Source organism: Haliotis asinina, chromosome 2 (assembly GCF_037392515.1).
Source record: "Haliotis asinina isolate JCU_RB_2024 chromosome 2, JCU_Hal_asi_v2, whole genome shotgun sequence".
Classification (NCBI taxonomy): domain Eukaryota; kingdom Metazoa; phylum Mollusca; class Gastropoda; order Lepetellida; family Haliotidae; genus Haliotis; species Haliotis asinina.
The window spans coordinates 80745356-80764135 of NC_090281.1; the positions used below are offsets into that span (position 1 = coordinate 80745356).

At 41.6% G+C, this 18780-nt stretch overlaps 1 protein-coding gene across 1 annotated transcript; it reads left to right on the forward strand.

Annotated features, from left to right (window-relative positions):
• The first annotated feature begins 4531 nt into the window (after positions 1 to 4531).
• On the forward strand, positions 4532 to 6532 carry LOC137272927 (uncharacterized). Its single transcript, XM_067805350.1, has one exon. It carries the CDS (start codon positions 5298 to 5300, stop codon positions 5793 to 5795), a length of 498 nt encoding a protein of 165 aa, XP_067661451.1. The 5' UTR covers positions 4532 to 5297; the 3' UTR covers positions 5796 to 6532.
• The last annotated feature ends 12248 nt before the right edge of the window (positions 6533 to 18780 follow it).

An 18780-nucleotide genomic window follows, 5' to 3' on the forward strand; every position in this document is an offset into this window, starting at 1 on the left:
CACATTGAACACACGTGGTGATTCGAACCCAGGTCTTCGCTGTATCGAACGAACGCTTTAACCTCTGGACCTCCTCCACGGCAACTTCGGGACTGGTCAGTCATCATGAGATCCCGATGACAGCTGATAATATCAATCACTGGATTGTGTGGTCAAACTCTATTATTTACAAGTTGCCGTCAAGCGGCTGGGGTATGTCTTGCAGGCTTTGTTTTGCAAACATCTTCCATTTGATCATCACACATCATCCGTAATACTACGGTAAGTAACGAGAAACTCCAACCATGTATCATCCGTTCTCATGAAGCGGAGCGCTGCAACAAACCCAGGTGAGTAGCTCCTAATTAACGGTAAATGTTCATACATGCAGGCGGCCATCAGATCAGAGTAAACAGAGTGAGCATATGTGCCAGATTGCCACGTGCTCCTCAACACCCTCCAGCCCCAGCTCATACACGCTCACGCGCGCGCATGAGAGAGAGAGAGAGAGAGAGAGAGAGAGAGAGAGAGAGAGAGAGAGAGAGAGGAGGCATACATTGAGGCGTACAAACACACAACCTCCCCCTCTCACTGATGCATTCTTCCCTACCCCACTACAGGGACAGCCCCTGTCTCCACCTGAATCGCCTACCTTAGCCCAATCAAGCCTAAATGACTGGCTGGTCGTAAACCGACTGTTTATTCTGCAAGCAGTGGACCTGTTAAAAGTACTCATTTTAAGCCAGAATGCTTTCGATTTTCAAGCGCGACATAACTGATAAAGTTAAACGCCCTCGTTGAACGTCCAGTAAAGTTCGCTCAAGAAATTCTGAATGGAATCCAACCTATGTCCCGAACTCAAGCGCCGTTTCATTCCCGTTAAGCGTTAGGATGCCAGCGATAAGCAGACCTCCTACATCAAACCTAACGTCATTGGAACAGTTGGCTAAGAGTTGACAAGTTCTTTCGTGACATAATTGTATTGACATACCCTCGGGGGAGATCGCCAATAACATCATTGACATGACTGGTCGTTTTGAGAGCGTTGTCTGCCTTTACCACACTCTCAGTGCCGACTTTGCACTGCCTGGCACTAATTGGCGACCCCTAGCCGCCGGTCAGACCGGCCGAGGGAGAGGCTAGAGAAGACTAAGAAGGGCAACAGTGGTATAGCCGGGAGATAACGGGATCAATAGCGAACCACAGAGAATTTAAACCAGAGACCATATACCGATATATGGTCTCTGGTTAAACCTAAAGGTCTTGTTTATATCCATCGCATGAGGACGTGAAATGCTTTTATTTGTAATGTTATACATGATATTGTTTGTATTTCAAATGAGTTCACGGCAGCATGACATTTTAAGCTATGGTCTGAATCGCATAATGGACTTTGACTTTGGCATATGAATGGATTTTGTTTACTAACCTGAAGCCATATACGGCAATATAGGGTGAATCGAAGGACGAGAGTTGCGCTTCTCGTTCCCAGATTTATTTACGTCAGCAAGTGAGCTCTGTGATAATGTGTGTGCACTGAAGTGTAACCTATGTGAAAAACTGTATATACTAATGACCTATGAAAAACTGTATGTGACCTGACAGACTAGAGCTGCTTAAGTGCGACCTATCTGACAAACTATTGGGTAACAAAGTGTGAAATGTGACAATCTAATGGTGAGAGAGGGAGAGAGGGGGGGGGGGGGAGAGAAATAAAGACAGAATGATAGACAGGGAGAGAGATAGAACGGGTGGGTGGTGTCTGTGTGTGCGCATCTCTGTATCAGTGCACTTGTAAGTGGGTCTATGTATGGTAGTGTACGTGTGCGTGTGTGTGGGCGCGCGTATGTGCATGTGTGTGTCCAAGAACTGTGATTAAGACAGCTACATTCACTACGAGTGCAATGTGGCATGAGTTACTTCCCTTGGGCTGCCATCCGCGGGCTGAGGCAGGAGTTCAGTGATACTGTCCACAGAAAACATGCTCGTTGCATTCTATCCATCACAAACACTCTATGGACGCTGACTACAGATTTCGACAACAGATTGATAACGCTCACTTCTCGTCTCACATATCATAGCAGCCTGCCATGTTGCATTCGATGTTTTGTTTGTTTTTAACGCAACACTCAGCAACATCTCTGCCATATGACGGTGGGCTGTAAATAATCGAATCTAGACCAGACAATCCAGTGATCAACAGCATGTTCTACGCAACTGGTATGTATCAACCAAGTCAGTGAGTGTGATCACCCGATCCTGAAAGTTGCCTCTTAATTCTAATTCTAACTCGGATCTTCAACGAGTCGATACTATGCCAAAGACGACGTGTGTCGGGTTTATAATATAGTAACTACCGCAAACAATTCACTTCCCTGCTGATTAAAGATCAAATCCGAAAAAGAATTATTTAATATTTTAACTTTTCCCAGTCCTGCACTAATACTTCACGGCTCACCAAGTATAACTTTCTCATCGCCATAGCGCCATTTACATCCCTCGTTATCGTCAAGGTTAATTTGCGAAATTGCGAATAGACGTAATGATCTGCGATTACTGGCCTGGTATGCCACGCCACTACGCATCTCATCGCATTTACAGGAATGCTGAACTTTCTTAAATACTTATAAAATCATGCTCTCCCTCACACGAGACGTGTAAACATTTCCCAACTGGACACTTAGCATTAAGAAGCCAGACATTTTCTTTTAAAGTCTACTAAACTTTCGTACTTAATAAAACATAAACAAATCGCTTAGGGAATCAATATCACGCATATCTCTTGTTTTGAATATTATAAAGAATATTGTCGCCGTGGGGGGAGGAATAAAAGCGACCGATCCTCTGGGGAGAGTCGGCATTTGGTACCCCTTGTAGTTATTTGCGATGCTACGACGAGACAATTCGACTTTGGGAGCGGCTTCGAATTGAAGCTTCTCATAGACGGAAGCCGTAGGTGTTAGACAGCGACCATTAGTTTTTGAAGGGCTGAGAGGGGGCGTATTTTTCTAAAAATATAACACAGTCCATATTTCACTGATATTTCTACATGTGATGCATTGTAAGAAACTTATGTGACTTTTTGTAGTTGCAGACTAAAGTAATAAACGCAGACTAAAGGAATGTGCAAATAAATTGAACACCTGTCCGTGATGGAATAAACAACTGAGCACTAATAAATGTACAAATGTGTTTAGATTGTAAATACATGCGTGACATGTTAAGGTGGAAGTGTTTATATTCTTAACGGAACAGTCGTTTTATTATTTATTTTATCCTATCTAAACACGATTGGGGTGTAAATTCGAAACATCTCTATGTAAAAATGTTGAGTTTGACCCTCAGTTTCTAATGTTACTAGAAATTGAAAGGTGAGAATGATAATTATTAACTGTAAGGCTGACTAAAAATATCAAATTTTCTCGGGGACGATTTTTTCAGAAGTGTCGAGGGCGATAGGACCATTTTTAAGTTTTGCTATAAAAATTGTAACGAGGGCGGAACACATTTTCATTTTTTCTCTGAGAAATTCAGCTTGGAAAGTGCATAATCACGTGCTAATGTGCGGTAGAGTCAGTCACCCTCCTTCTTACAGACACTCATTCTTATAGTGGACGAGGCAAAGTCAAAATGATTTTTTAAATGGCAATAAAAAGTGTTACGCTCACAGATAAAAGTGACGCGCCGAAGCCCGAGAAACATTTCGCCGTTTTATTTAGCCTAACTACGACAGACACCCAGTCTTATTATTTTATTTAATTAGATATATAATGCAGATGTGGGCAATGGGTGGAGGAGGGGTGGGTGAGGATGTAGGAATGTGGTAATGAATATTTAATCATCGTGAAATGAGCCAGAATCAGCCATCTAACCCACTCAGACACCGCGTGTTCCGATGTGCACTTTACTTAGAAATTGTAATCCCAAGAATGACATATGTTACATTTGAATTCTCTCTAAATGGCATTGTGCATTCATCGGGGATTTCTCACAGACGCTTGTTTCCAACCCAACGTGTGCAACATGCAATTTCGGGTGTACTTTAATTACATGTCACACAAGAAGATGTACTGCATTAAGGCCTGTGAAGCTGGAAATTACATAGTTGCTACTTGGTTGTAAGTTATTATTGTGCATGTTAGCATTATCTACAGCAGTGTATCGAAGTATTGCAGTTGTACACGCCAGATCTGTGCAGCTGATAGAAGCTGTGTAGGCAGTACGAATACTTAATTAGGCAAAAACAATTTGGTATCGAACTAGAAAGTTGTAAAAAACACATAAACTATCGCGAGCCATCAGAAGAAAGCTTCTGGCTTTGTGATAACTTACTCTGTAATATTACGTAGGCTTTGAACAAGCGAGAACAAATCAGGTGACGGCAATTTTGCAAATGAATGTGACAAGACAGTCTTCGTGTCCTCCCCGCTGTCCACACACGGAAGCACCTGGGAAACAGATTGCTGGATATTGACTATTGTCGATATAACCCAGCCGGCCGGGCTATGATCGCAGTTGACTACAGAACGCTCTCCACCGCTGTAGGCGCGCGTCTCTCGCTCTCCACGCGCGCCACGAGCAGACGAGAACTTCTGTCGAGATTCAGACGGAGCCTGGCGTATGTTTGGATGCAGAATAGAGTGATACCATCCGGCTTATTACTGCAGTGGCATTTTATTGGAGGTCTAGCTTCTCCGTGTAATGGTAAACCCAAATCTGGGATTTCATTGGCAAATCATAACCACCATTCGTTGACGCCTTTCAAGTTTGTGAATGGAAACAGGTAGAGTTGTATTGTAAGTACAAGGCCTGTCGCTGTTATCGAACGCCCAGCGAAGCTCTACAAGTGGTTACTTCTTTTGATTTGAGATATCACAGCGGACAGATTGGAGTCGTTTAGATTCATATGGAATTCTTTTGGGTGGTTACAAATATGAGTCTTGTTGCGTTGTTGTACCTGCTGAATACGCCGTTGTGTCAGTGAGGACCTCGAAGAAGACGCCGATTCTTAAATGGTACCTGAATGATCGGTTCGTGCTGTTAGGTGAAAGTTTATAGCACTGTTATTGGACTTATTTCATTAAAGGAGCAATGCTGATGTTGATTGGGTATGGAGGCCGGGGCTTCCGCGGAAAAGTTTGTGCGTGAATGGTGCCTTACTTCTCTATTGTGTTTGAACTGTGAACATGTATGTGAATACAAATGTAAACTACTCCAACGTCTAGCTGGATGTTTGGACAACACATCCACCTCGGTTGCACCTGTCTGGATACGAGCAGATCTCTATTCCAAATCTCGTCTGCTCTTGGAAGTCGGGAATGTCTGCCCCATCCAGCATACCCGGTCCACAAATTCTGCTCAACGTCTCCGACCTCCTCCTACCCCCCATCAACTACACCGACGTCACCGATCTCGCTCCATCGGCAAATGTTTCCAGTCTCGTGCAGGAGGGGGACAGAGTCAACACCTATACGGACAGCCGTCCCCCACGGGAATTTCCCCTGGCCTTGGTCATAGCAAGCCCGGTGGTAGCAGTGTTTATTCTGGTGTTTTTTTGTGTGTCTTACTACTGGCATGCGTCTTACCTAGACCGTCAAGCCAGAAAACTAGCCATAAGGATGGCAGCAGACGCCGAGTCCGGTCTCCGACCATCCCGACGGACACGGAGGGGTTTGGGCACAGACGGACGAAAGGGTCGATCTCGGAGACTGTCCAGCCCAACCCCTTCGGTGCCCAAACGAGTGTCATCTGCTGTAACTGATCAAGAAATATTGTCTCATTTTGCGGCCCGACGACACTCAACGTTTTTCATTTAACTAAGAATATTATTTTTCACGGATATATGTTTATTGTGTTTGTGACAGAGGTGGAAGTCTATTGTCACGTGTACAACAAAATGACTTTCCTTTGAACTGGAAACGGAAAAGTAATTCAAGCAGACGACAATAAAATCAGAAGAGGAACGGTGGAGGATTGTGCCCCATGCTGATCACAGGCATTGACTCATACTTAGGTAGTACAATTCCACGACAGGTGAGCAAACTGGTTCTATTGTGTAGACGGATACAACATTTACTTGCAGTCGTCACCGTATAACGGGTGCTCTATCCATTTGATCAGAATTCAAACGTTTCACAATACCCATACGCCTATACAAAATCAATGACGCGGAAGAGGTGGTTATGCCATGGATTTAATAGAGCAGGACATGTTTGAAGACATGTCTTACATGGATTTGAAGTGTCTCTTTCATTGAGAGAACCACCTAGAGGTATGTGACGTGCTCGATACGACTACTGTGATACGAATATCATTCTGAGCTGTAAGTACAGCCAAGGCCTTCTTTCCGCATTACCAACATACTCCATGACCGTGATAACATGTACCATGTACGTCTCCCATTGTAACAAAATATGCTTCATAAATTTTTTGAACCTGTTCATTTCAACTCGATGCTGTTGAGTTTTGTGATGAATTATGTACAATAAATAATATTTATGATGAAACGCACAAGAATATATTCAAATTGTTCAATAAATATGTTCTAATTTCACCGCCTTTTTGCGACATTCCATCTGCCGTTAGAAGGAATCTATGGAAAGAGTGACTGCCCCGAGGCATATGGCATTGATTAGAACAGCATTAAGATATGGATTGTATTAGGCGTTAGAAAACACATATGGATGCACGTCGCAGCTGGTATCTTGGTCGCATTCTCCGAACTATTTTGGGAAGGTTGTAGAGCGGACCCAATTCTTGAGGGTGAGCAGCACTTCCTAGGTCGTTTCTGCAACAACGATTCATAGTGACAAGTGATTGAAGAGGCAATTTAGCATGCATACACTGAGTCGATTGTTACACTACTCGGAGTTTTGACAGGAATACTGAGACTGTTAATGTCGTTTTTGCAAATTCACGTAAATGACGGGGACCTATGACTGTACCACCCGAAGTTGTGATATGGAGTACTATGGGAGTCAGCTTAATGTCGTTTAGTATAATGTAAAGTCGGTATATCATCGTTTAGTATTATGTAAAGTCAGTATAAGATAGTTTTATATCATGTAAAGTCCGCATGCCATTGTGTAGTATCATGTAAAGTCAGTATAAGATCGTTTAATATCATGTAAAGTCAGTATAACATCATTTGGTACAATGTAAGGTCAGTGTGACATCGTTTAGTATAATGTAAAGTTAGTGTAACATAGTTTAGTATTGTGTAAAGTCGGTATAAAATCGTTTAGTATCATATAAAATCATCATATCATCGTTGAATGTAAAGTGTCAGTATAATGTTTAGAATACGTAGTCAGTTTTACATCATTTAGTAATATGTAACGTCAGTATGGTAGCGTTTAGCATAAACTGTCAGTATAACATCGTTTAGAATATGTAAAGTCAGTTTTACATCATTGAGTAGTATGTAAACAGTGTTTAGAATTATGTTAAGTGAGAATGACGTTTAAGATACAATGTTAGTATAAGACCATCTACAGTACGTAGTCAGTATAACATCGTTTACTAAATGTATAAAGTATCCATTCAGACGCTTTTAGCTGAGACGGTGTTTCAAAATGAGCCTTGGCGTGGACCGCTTATGCTTTACGTTTATAACAAATACCCCACCTACCCTACAGTTCGAGAAGGTTGTGTGCCTTGATTAGTAAGAACGCCCAAACCAGCGCTCGCAAGAACGCGCCTCTCTACGTGCCAATCACCTCCACAAGAGCATATCTGCACTCAAGCTGCTGAAAAAAGATCAATTGATTGTGAGAGCTTTTAATAGAACACTTGTGTAAATGTTTAAACTAAACCAATCGAATGAATTTTTAAACATTTTTGCGAGGAAATTTACGTCTGAAGTAGTGAATGTGTCTGCCCGAGAGAGGTCCAGAGATAATGCTCTCACAGTTACCTTGTGATCTTAGAAAGGCAATACACGGCTGTGATGTAGTAGTAACGTTTGTTTGTGTAACATCGTAATCAGACGTATTCCAGCTATATGACGGCGGTCTGTAAACAATCGAGTCTGTACTAGACAATCCAGTGACTGACATTATGTGCACCGATCATGCGCAATTGGAATGCAATGGCGTGTCAGCCAAGTCAGCGAGCATCACCACCCGATCCTATTAGCCGCCTGTTACGTACTGGTAGCTGAGGTCAGTTCTAACCAAACCGGAAGCAACGGTTGGCATAGATCATGATAATGATTAATTTAATCAGGTTTGGATGATTACATGGGTAGTTAGTGCGTACGTGTTTTACCCAAGAGCCTTGTTTCTATTCCCCACATTGGCTAATGTGATTGATAACTCTCGTCCCTATCAGAACGAATCGGCTGCCGTCACTGACGTCGGCACAGGCATATAAATGTTCCACTGTCCAACATTAATAATGCGATTCGGTAAACATAATAAAAACAGCTGCTCATTGTATTTGTCTGGGTGGGGAATGGGGATGCTGGATCGGGATGAATCTCATTTATCTCCCCCTGTTTGTTGCAAGAACGGACCAATGACGGCCAGTTGCTTTCAGTGTGGGTAGTTGTCACTGTGCCCGGAAATATTATTGTTGAAATAGTAGAGAACTTGTTGTCTGGTTCAACGATTTACGTGTCACTGATGTAAAATTGGAGGAATGCTGATTGCGACGCTAAACAACATTCACACATGTAGCATATGTTATATTTGGGATTACACTTTCTTAGTAAAGTACATTTTCCAGTTCTAATCCCAAATATAACATGTTAAATTTGACCACTTTATAAATGACATTGTGTACATATATGTTCATCTTTCACTCACTGACAAACCGTCTCCAGGGTTGAGTAGGCAGCGTGTCTGCCAGGGGAGTGTGAAGTGGGTGGTTCTATCCTGGCAGCATTTGTTGATTCAGCAAGTACTTCAAACCTAATTCAAACCGACTTTCACTTCACCTCACCTTCACAAGATACTGAGGCATTCACGCTCACATAGTATCACCTTCCATCACCCCACCTTACCTAACCACTCTCATTCCCACATTCCTGTAACAACCAAGTGCTATCCATTAGGAGACTAACAGCCACTATTGATTGTCCTGCACGCTACCTGTCGTGGGTGACTGTTGTGTATATTTCCACTTACCACCACTGGTCATCATACCAATGAGAACATTTCCCGGGAAAAGTATATCAGGGCTGCACTAAAATTAGAACGCAATTTGCTCGCTGAATGACGTCTGAAGTTGTCGTTTGCTGTCATAGCAACGCGACGTATGAGCTGAAATGTATTAATATCCGTCTAATACCTAACTTATCATTGTACTTATCCTGCAATATTTCTTGGTAGCATTTCGAAGCTTTGTTGGGGAGTCCTCATCAATCCATCCATGACGTATGGATTTCAACTTCGATATGTCCTTATACATTAGTCACGTGAATGATAAAACAGTGGTAATGATAAAAGTTGTTTGACAAAAGAATCGGTACAAATTGTTGGATAAAGGAATTGGTAAGTGTAGAAGTTGTTGGACAAATGAATTTGTAATTGTACAAATTGTTGGATAAAGGAATTGAATCGGTAACTATACAAGCTGTTGGATATAGAAATTGTTAACTGTACAAGTTGTTGGATATAGAAATTGTTAACTGTATTAATTGTTAACTGAATTAATAACTATACAAGTTGTTGGATAAAGGAACTGGTGACTCTACACTTCGTTGGATACAGAAATTGTTAACTGTACAAGTTGTTGGATAAAGGAACTGCAAGTTGCAAGGAATACCGATAAAGTTATTTAATCTTAACCATACCGTTTACAATCTTCCAGAAGAACAACCCATGAATATTTTGTACTATCCTCAAAATTTTATGCAGACACCTCCAAAGGCAATAAGCATCAACGACTGCACTGAAAAGGTGGTGGTCTACACACAGTCGAATTTTGTACTTATTTTACAAGCTGACTGTTAAAGAAAGTACTTTTTGGTCGGTCGGTATCTTAGTTTTTACGACTCCTTTTAGCAGAGATAATTTCGGGGTCTCGTAGGACTTTCTGTACAAGGATGCTTATGTTTGAAGACACTGATTGATAAAGGAACATCAACAAAACACCAAACTAAACTTTTAATTCTTTGAAAAACAACGTATCGGGGTCATTTCAAACACCTTCATCAGGTGAAATAAAAGAAGAGTTATCCATAAAAGATCTTGGTCATTTATACAACTTTATGTCGCTAAAAGACATCACACAACTAAACACGCTGATTGATGACTTAAAATGCATTAACACCTGCGCCACCAAGTTTTAAAAACTAAGACGCTAAATCGTTAAGTCAGCTCTACCTTACGGTTTGTTGCACCTACATGTGCTGTTTATTATCGAAACTGTGACAACTCCACTCACTCACTCACTCATATTGTTATAGATGGAGCAAGAGAACCTTTAATTCAGCAGAACTTTCAACAGCTGTATACTGTTACTTTTGTTTCCGAAGAAATGCTGTTTACGTGATGACATGAATTTCTTACGTTAAAGATGTTCCCTACAAAGCCCCATCTGTTGCTGTGGATACACGGTTATGAGGTGATTGAGTAACACTAAGGTTGAAACATACAGATCAGAGATGTACTAATTGTTTCTGTGTGATACTGCTTTACTAGTAATGGTTAATGAGTACTGCCAGTCGATCTTCCTGCTACACTTCATGTCACAGGTCACATTGATTGAATGACACCTGCTGTTGTGGTCGTTTTGGATTTTGAAAAGATCATCTATGCATTTATGCAGTTGATGTTTAGTTTGAAATATAAACAAGCATATGTTTAAATCAAAACTTGGGTACATGTGTCTGGTGACTTTCTCTTTCACTCTGCAAATTGTTGCAATTGTGCATTATTTTTTATTTGTTTTCAAAACATGTACCAATTACGTATTTGCCCATCTACCAGAGTATCTGTATTCACGATTTCAGTTACAGACCTATACTTCCATATTCTTGAACGGAATGTACGTATCCTTGTCGAGTCAGTATGTTCACAAGCCTTGTAATATCTGCCCACTGCTGTTCACATCTACCAGTTCCTGCAGTATCTACCCAGCCTGAAAATATCAATCCACCACTGTACATATATACCCAACCGTGCACATATCTACCTATCTAAGCACATACGTACCAAGCCCAGTACATATTTACCCATCCCTGTACCCCCTGCTGTAACCGTCTGCCTTCTTTCTGTCTCTCTGTCACTGCTTCTGTAGCTTATAATGAAGAGATGTTCACTGAAATAATTGCCTGGGACACCACATTGATCCTGCTTGAAACAGCTGCAGTGATTCGATGTGTTGGCTCAGCTTCTACCGACTATCAAACTTCTAGATACCACTAAACGATAAACTTGGCACGATATACTCAGAGTACAAGCTGTGACATGTTTCAAAATACGCCTATGTTGAAAACCATGTTTTACCATATACCCGAGTTGCAGTTAATGATATTTTTTCGCCACACATCCGTTTCGCAAACTATGAGACGTCCCTACATATACCTAATATGGAAACCGTGATGTCAGTGTATCAGTGTAGAAGATAAGCTTTGGTAGATTATACCCCCAGAGTCTTCACGACATTTTCCATTGATATGAATCATTCAACGACTGCAATATTATTTTGATGCTGTAGTGACACTGATGCTATACTAGCAACATCGTTGTCATGCTACTGCAACATTGTTGTCATGCTACTCCAACATTGTTGTCATGCCACTGCCACACCGTTGTCATGCTACTGCAACACCATTGTAGTGCTACTGCAATACTGTTGTCATGCCCTTACAACATTGTCATGGTACTGGAACGCTGTTGTCACGCGACTGAAATAAAGTATTCATGAGCAGTCATGCTACCGCAAGATTATTGTCATGTCACCGCAACATTATTATCGTGCTACTGCAACACCGTTGTCATGTCCCTACAACATTATTGTCATGCTACTGCAACACTGTTCTCATGACAGTACAACACAGTTGTTATGGTACTGTAGCACTGTTCTCATGACACTACAGCACAGTTGTGGCACTGCAGCACTGTTCTCATGACAGTACAACACAGTTGTTATGGTACTGCAGCACTGTTCTCATGACACTACAACACAGTTGTAATGGTACTGCAGCACCGTTCTCTTGACACTACAACACAGTTGTAATGGTATTGTAGTACTGTTCTCATCACACTACAACACAGTTGTAATGGTACTGCAGCACCGTTCTCACGACACTACGACACATTTGTAATGGTACTGTAGCACTGTTCTCATGACACTATAGCACTTGTCATCACACTACAACACAGTTGTTATGGTACTTTAGCACTAGCCATGGCACCACAACAAGTTGTTGTGGTACTGTAGCACTGATCAAAAGGTTATCTGGCGTCTATCTTCTCGCCTGATTCTTTAAACAGTGTCTCCGTCATCCCGACAGGCAATTATGTATACCCGTGACAACCCGACCCAGGTATGCAATAGCGCCGACTCTACAGCAACTATACGGCTGTTGTTTGTTGAGGCAGAGACCAGTTACAACGATGGCACCATACTGGCAGGGTCTTGCAGATGGCATCTTATCAGGACAAGATCGTGAGCTGTTGCCTCTCGTAACGTTACACTGCATATATCAGAGAGCGATGCCTCGTGTAGCTAGTGAAAGTAGTTGACGATGGATCTGATCTGATAACACACGCAGTAAGGTCGAAATACAATTCGCTTGGGGACGTATCAAAATTGTGGATTAATGTGAGAACTTTAATGACAGAAATACTGGCAGCAAGAGTGAGTGAGTAATGGTTTTAAGTCGCTTTTAGCAATACAACATCACGGCGTGGGGACACCAGAAATGGGCTTCATGGTAGCAGAAACGTCATCTTTCATACTCGGTGTGGCCCACAAAGCAGTTAACTCAAGGTGAATCCGATTTTCCGTGCCAAGTCTATGCATCCAAACGATTGGATGCTTTTGAGATCCTCCCTTGTATTATCGATTTGTACGGATTAACGGTAGTATGTGGTGACAAAGAGCTTGACACGTGTTGCGCGGACACAATGCGACAGCATGGCGGACACACTAAAAGCTGTGAAACTAAAAGATCACAGCAATAGATAGATTTGATAGATTAATTTAGGTTCCGTGCAATTATGGTATTAAAAATCATAAAAAGGATACGTCGATATTTATGACTTTGTCCAAAAAGCAGTAAACTCAAGGTGAGGTGTCACTGGGACGAACAGCGCGTCTAAGATTATTGGATCCACACATCCACATGCTTGAGCGTGTGTCCCTGCGTTAGGGCGTTTGTGTGCGTGATTGCGTGCTGGTTTTAATACTGCTGGCAAATTGAGATACCATGTCACTTGCGTGACAAGAATACTTCAGTTACATATATTTTATTGACTACGAGAAAACCAGGTTTGGTTTTGTTCCAATAACAGCGAGCGTGAGGTAACGTAACAACTCTTTCAGCTTTCAACGTAATTTAGTGAGACGGTACTGGGGATCGAACCGTCAAACTTCCTTTATTGCATAGAAGTTCTATCCACTACACCACGGACGCAGTCTCGTTAACTCGATTCCCTTAGGTGTGTTTACGAATCACGCAAACGATAAATGTATTCACAGATTTACATGATGTAATGTGATAAAATCCACTTTGTCAGCAAGTATCAGATCATTCATCCCTCATGACAGAAGCTAATCCACATATTATGTGTTGTACTAATTCAGGTTAAAAGATATTCTTTGTGGAAAGAAAATATAACGCAATATACAGTTTCAGTATCATAGTCATTGTCGTCGTCATCATCATCATCATCATAATTACACACGCACACACACATATATATAACAAATACAATTTGTTGCGTTTCTTTTGCTGTTCAGTCTATAATCAATGTCACATGTTTCCCAACGATACACCATGTGTCTGTACCATCCAGTGACGTACAACAGGCCAGTATTTACCACATTAATACTTCATACTCATGTATACTCATTATTCCAACACAACCATCGATGTTCATCAGAATATGATGATCGTGCGGCTGACATTTACGTCATCGGTTGCCGATCTGGACCGCAATCAGCAAACGTTAGGTAAATATAGTACGGCTGTTTCGAGAATGCGATGCATACATCTGTCGCTTATCTTGGGGGCATCCTTCACTGAAGATAGCCTTTATCTCACAGCTCTCTGTTAAGAGGAGTCTGTTGTGTTGTCGAGATGTTGATATTGCTGTCTCAGGTCGCGGTAATACCGTACTTCCTTTTGGAGCTAACATTTCCGAGAATTATCACTGATGACCACAGCACCATCATTGTAACAATTATCGTCACCATCCTTTATGGCCAAAGAAACGTCTTTTAACAGGGATTGTCGTCATTATCGTTGTCGTCGATGGAACACTTGTTATACCAATGGTCTGCCGTACTTACAGTATCACCATTGTCATTGACACCTACAACAGCACCGTTAAGACATCATTGCTGTCATGCTCGCTGACAGCTACAACATGTACGTTATAACATTTTGTTAAAGCTGTCATTGACAAGGAAATTGTCAAAAACAATGTACTAGGACGGGAGCCACCCTGGGCAGGATACGCTCGCCTTTTCGCAAACACGTGGTATCATCAACATATCATAGTATTTCATAGACACATGTGATACTTCAGTCTGCATCTTACCATCAACTCTGTTTTCATCCTCCTTATGATTATAAAAATGGATATTATCATCGTTTAGGTTAGATCAGTGACCTATTTGTATCGGCACCATCTTTCTTGGATAACAGATGTATCTTGGACTAGTCAAGGACCCAACTGACAGGGCATGTGTGACAGGATGAGCTTCATGAGCACTACTCTGACAAGCTACGGTAAGTATGTATGAGGATGATATTGATAGCGATCGTGACGGTCGTGTTACTGTTGTTTTGCATTCACTTCGGCCGACGGCCAATTTCGAAACTATTGGAGAGTAAAAGGATGCAAGGTCGACAAACCAGAGGCCGAACAAATGGGCACCTCTTCTTCCTGGGAGTCAGAAAGACACACAAGCAATAGGGCGTGGTGGGCAAAATCAGTCTTAAACTGAAAACGACGGCGAGGTTGATGATGATGGTTAGACGACGATGGTGTAGACGACGATACTGATGACGCAAACTATTAGTACCATTTGATGAACAGAGCATTAACATCATCAATAAACATGACTCAGTAGTAACTGTTTAGAGGGAATTAACGGGATGTGGTGGTCAAGCGTGCTGTTTTGGCTGACACATGTCATGATATCTCTGTTGCGTTGATTGATGCTCATGATGTTTATCACTTGATTCTCTGGCCCAGACTCGATGATTTGCAGCCGCTGGAGTGCGGCGTGAAATAGAACTCACTTTTCATGTTGATTATTGTTACGACTGTAATCATTACAACGATACCTACAAAGACAACGACGACAACAATGCCGAACAGAGAAAGTAATATTGCATTCTGCCATCATGTTTCCACTATGCGTTGTCCAAACACCCAACAAGACCCGACCAGATATACAGACGGCACTTACGATGTTGATGTATGAGCTTTGTATCTTGTCCAGCACATATGTGAACAACTTAGGTTCTAGCCGAGAACATTTTATTGATCTGCTTCTCATCGGCAGAAAAACTCTCCGAGATCTGTCACAAAACACAATATAATAGTTCGTCAAAACCGTTCGCGGACTTTGAGACCAAAATAGACTTGCTGGATCCAGATTTAGACGCAAACAGGCAATCAAAACATCACTGTTTCCTAACGAGATTCAATACATCATGCCAGTCCTTAGAAATCATCCATTCACTAGCCAAGCGTGTATAGAAGAAATGAGAGTATCTCGCGAAGTCGACAGGCAATCGGCGCCGTACGTGCGTGGTATCGCAACCGTATGAAGCGTCTTACAATCATAAGCCAGATCGACGTCGTTCTCCTCAGAGCAGCCGAAGCTGATGACTGCCCTTTAAATCGAACCAAATGTATCTGTGCTTATCTCTCGGGCATGGTGGAAACGCCATATGAGTCAATTAGAAAACGAATCGCTATAGCCTCGCCCCAGGGTATAGCTGTTTGTGTGATACAAGGCTATATTTATTCCAAGAGCGTGTTTAATTAAGCGCTTTGCGGCGAATGTCACGAAAATAGGATACTCTTCAGGTTTTCAGAGAATATATGACACGGAGCTTCTCTATTAATTTGGGATCGATCCTGACGGAAGAGAAAAAGGAAGTTCCCTTGTTGATAGTTCACTAGTGGGTTGTCTGTACCGCAGACGACTGTTACTGAGATTTGTAATATTGAGTGATTCAAAAAGTTACATACGGATATATTTGACTGGCCTATTATGACGTTGTTAAGTACGAAAAGCCCTTCAACGAAGGGACGCAATCATGTTTGAGTTCCGCCACAGTGCTGACTTTGCTTTTATTGTAATTTGTGATGACGTAACTGGATTTGTTTCTTGTAGGTAGCTGTGACATATTCTAATCTCGAATCTGTGATGATCACATCCGCACCCGCTGGCAACGGTACCAGCTTTACTTCAGGAACTGGGGTGACGTACAATTGGACGTCACATTAGCGTAATAATATATTGACGTAATGATTGAAAGTGACGTCATTCATTCTTCACCCAATATTTCAAGTGATTTCGGCCAACTGATTATCGGGAAAATGCATTAATGTTAATCCCTCGCGAAGGCTGTTGACTTAAATATAAATGTACCCGTGACAGATAATCGATAAACTTTCGCGGCTGTTGGCCCATTCTCTTCGCTTGTATCAGACAGTGATCCGCCATGTTAGTTCAATAGGGTTGCCAAAGTGGTACAAGACAGGGACATTCATTTCAGTTATTCCAGTTGCACATACCTCCTATTGTCAAACCCAAAGTTGAGTTTAACAAGATCATACTTCCATGACGGGACAGTGTGTCAATTAAATCGGCATGGCTTTCTTGGAGATGAAATGGTGGTGGGTGGTTTAACACTAAAGCTGTTGGACTAACAGAATTATATGGGGTCGACACGATTCTAAAATTGTGACACCAAGCTCCTTACTATACTCCAGAAAATCAAATAGGTTCTTTACGTGACATAACCTAAAAGCTCCCCATTCTGCTTCTATTCTCGTGACGGCCACACATCGGAAATCAGTGCAAAGCACCAGGTGTTACTGTCCCTATCTGACATAAGGGTTCCAGAGGTAAGTTTGTTCCTCCTGGCACGGAGTATTACATCCCGTGTAAATCCAGCTCACTTCAGCTGACAATGAAACTCTGCTAATGAATCGCCTTTGATTATTTTTGTAGTGTTTTATATGACCCCGATTCAATCGCGGTTCTCAGAGCATTACCAACCATTTCTCACAGAAGAAAAAAAACACCAATGCATTCGACCTTGGAAGAATCGAGATTGCAAAACAGATTAAATATCGCGTGCTGACATCGTCACGGAAAATAGTCACACAGCATCCCGCCTCCTACAACAATCATTCAGACAAGGATGGGCGGAATCAATTTCTTAAAAAATATAATGCAAGGGATGTGTTGGTGGCAAAATATAAGATTAAAACAGTTTTCACTTTGCAGAAGTGTCACTCTGCCATGTGAACCTGCAGGCTACACATCTGTTTTACAGCATGTTCTTGGAACAGCACTACTGAATGCAGGAAACAGGGACATAAAGTGCACGAAATGTTACACCAGTATGCGAGGCATTAAAACACGTTACACATTGTAACACTATACTCCTTCTTGTAAGAAGCAACAAGGTAACATAAAGCACACTACAACTATCAATCCGTTATGAAAAATGAAAACAAGCAATGTACACAACAGTAGTAATGCACTCAGTAAGTCACAACAGTGAAAGATAATGCACAGCTGCAATACGTTCTGAAACATGGAAACAACATGTGCTTGCAATTCACCCGACGAAGGTCAAGGAATAGCCCAGAAACGTTGTGACATACAGTAAAGAAGATATTGTCATTACTAATATTTGCCTTGAGTACTTGAATACCAGCTTCTAAACGCTTCTCAAACACCTCAACAGTGTGCTCAACATATTCAACTTAGTAAACCATTCAACATGTTTCACATGTTTCACATGTTTCACATTACAACACTATCACACTGTAACGTTACAAAAGAATCAATAGAACATCAAGACTAATTCAAGCGTGAGATTAGTGTTGATGGAATAGTTACCGCTTTGAGTCTTTTTATGGAAGATGGGAAGTACACAGATGACGTATTTTAAGAATAACACCTTCTTATATTTTGTTTACATACAGATTCTTGCATCGATGTCAAATAAGAAAGAAGAAGTTAAAGGGACACACTTTTGTGGATAATGTGTTCTTCTTAAGTGCAGCGTCCCGTACAAATTTTTCTTCTCAAATTCTGGTCATTAATAGAGTAATTGCATTGGGAATATGTCCCGGTTGTATTCTACAGCGGAGACCCTATCTATGGTCTCTGGCTACAGTGAGTGAGTGAAAAACGTTACGCCACATTTTGCTGTACCACAGCTATAGAATTGAAGAAGTCAAGTTTATGGATCAGAAAACCGTAACGCCTTGGTCCTGAAGCTACCCTATCTCTGACTACTGTTTTACCTATCGTCATCAATATTCGGGTGTCAGCAGCCATGGAGCGTCCATGCAGTTGTAAGCACAGGTGGTGAATTCTTGTACGTGTCAATGTATATGCAGTCCTCAGGCACTTCTGTCACGG

Coding starts and splice junctions, on each gene's coding strand:
- LOC137272927 (XM_067805350.1), top strand. CDS start 5,298: ATGTCTGCCCCATCCAGCATACCCGGTCCACAAATTCTGCTCAACGTC.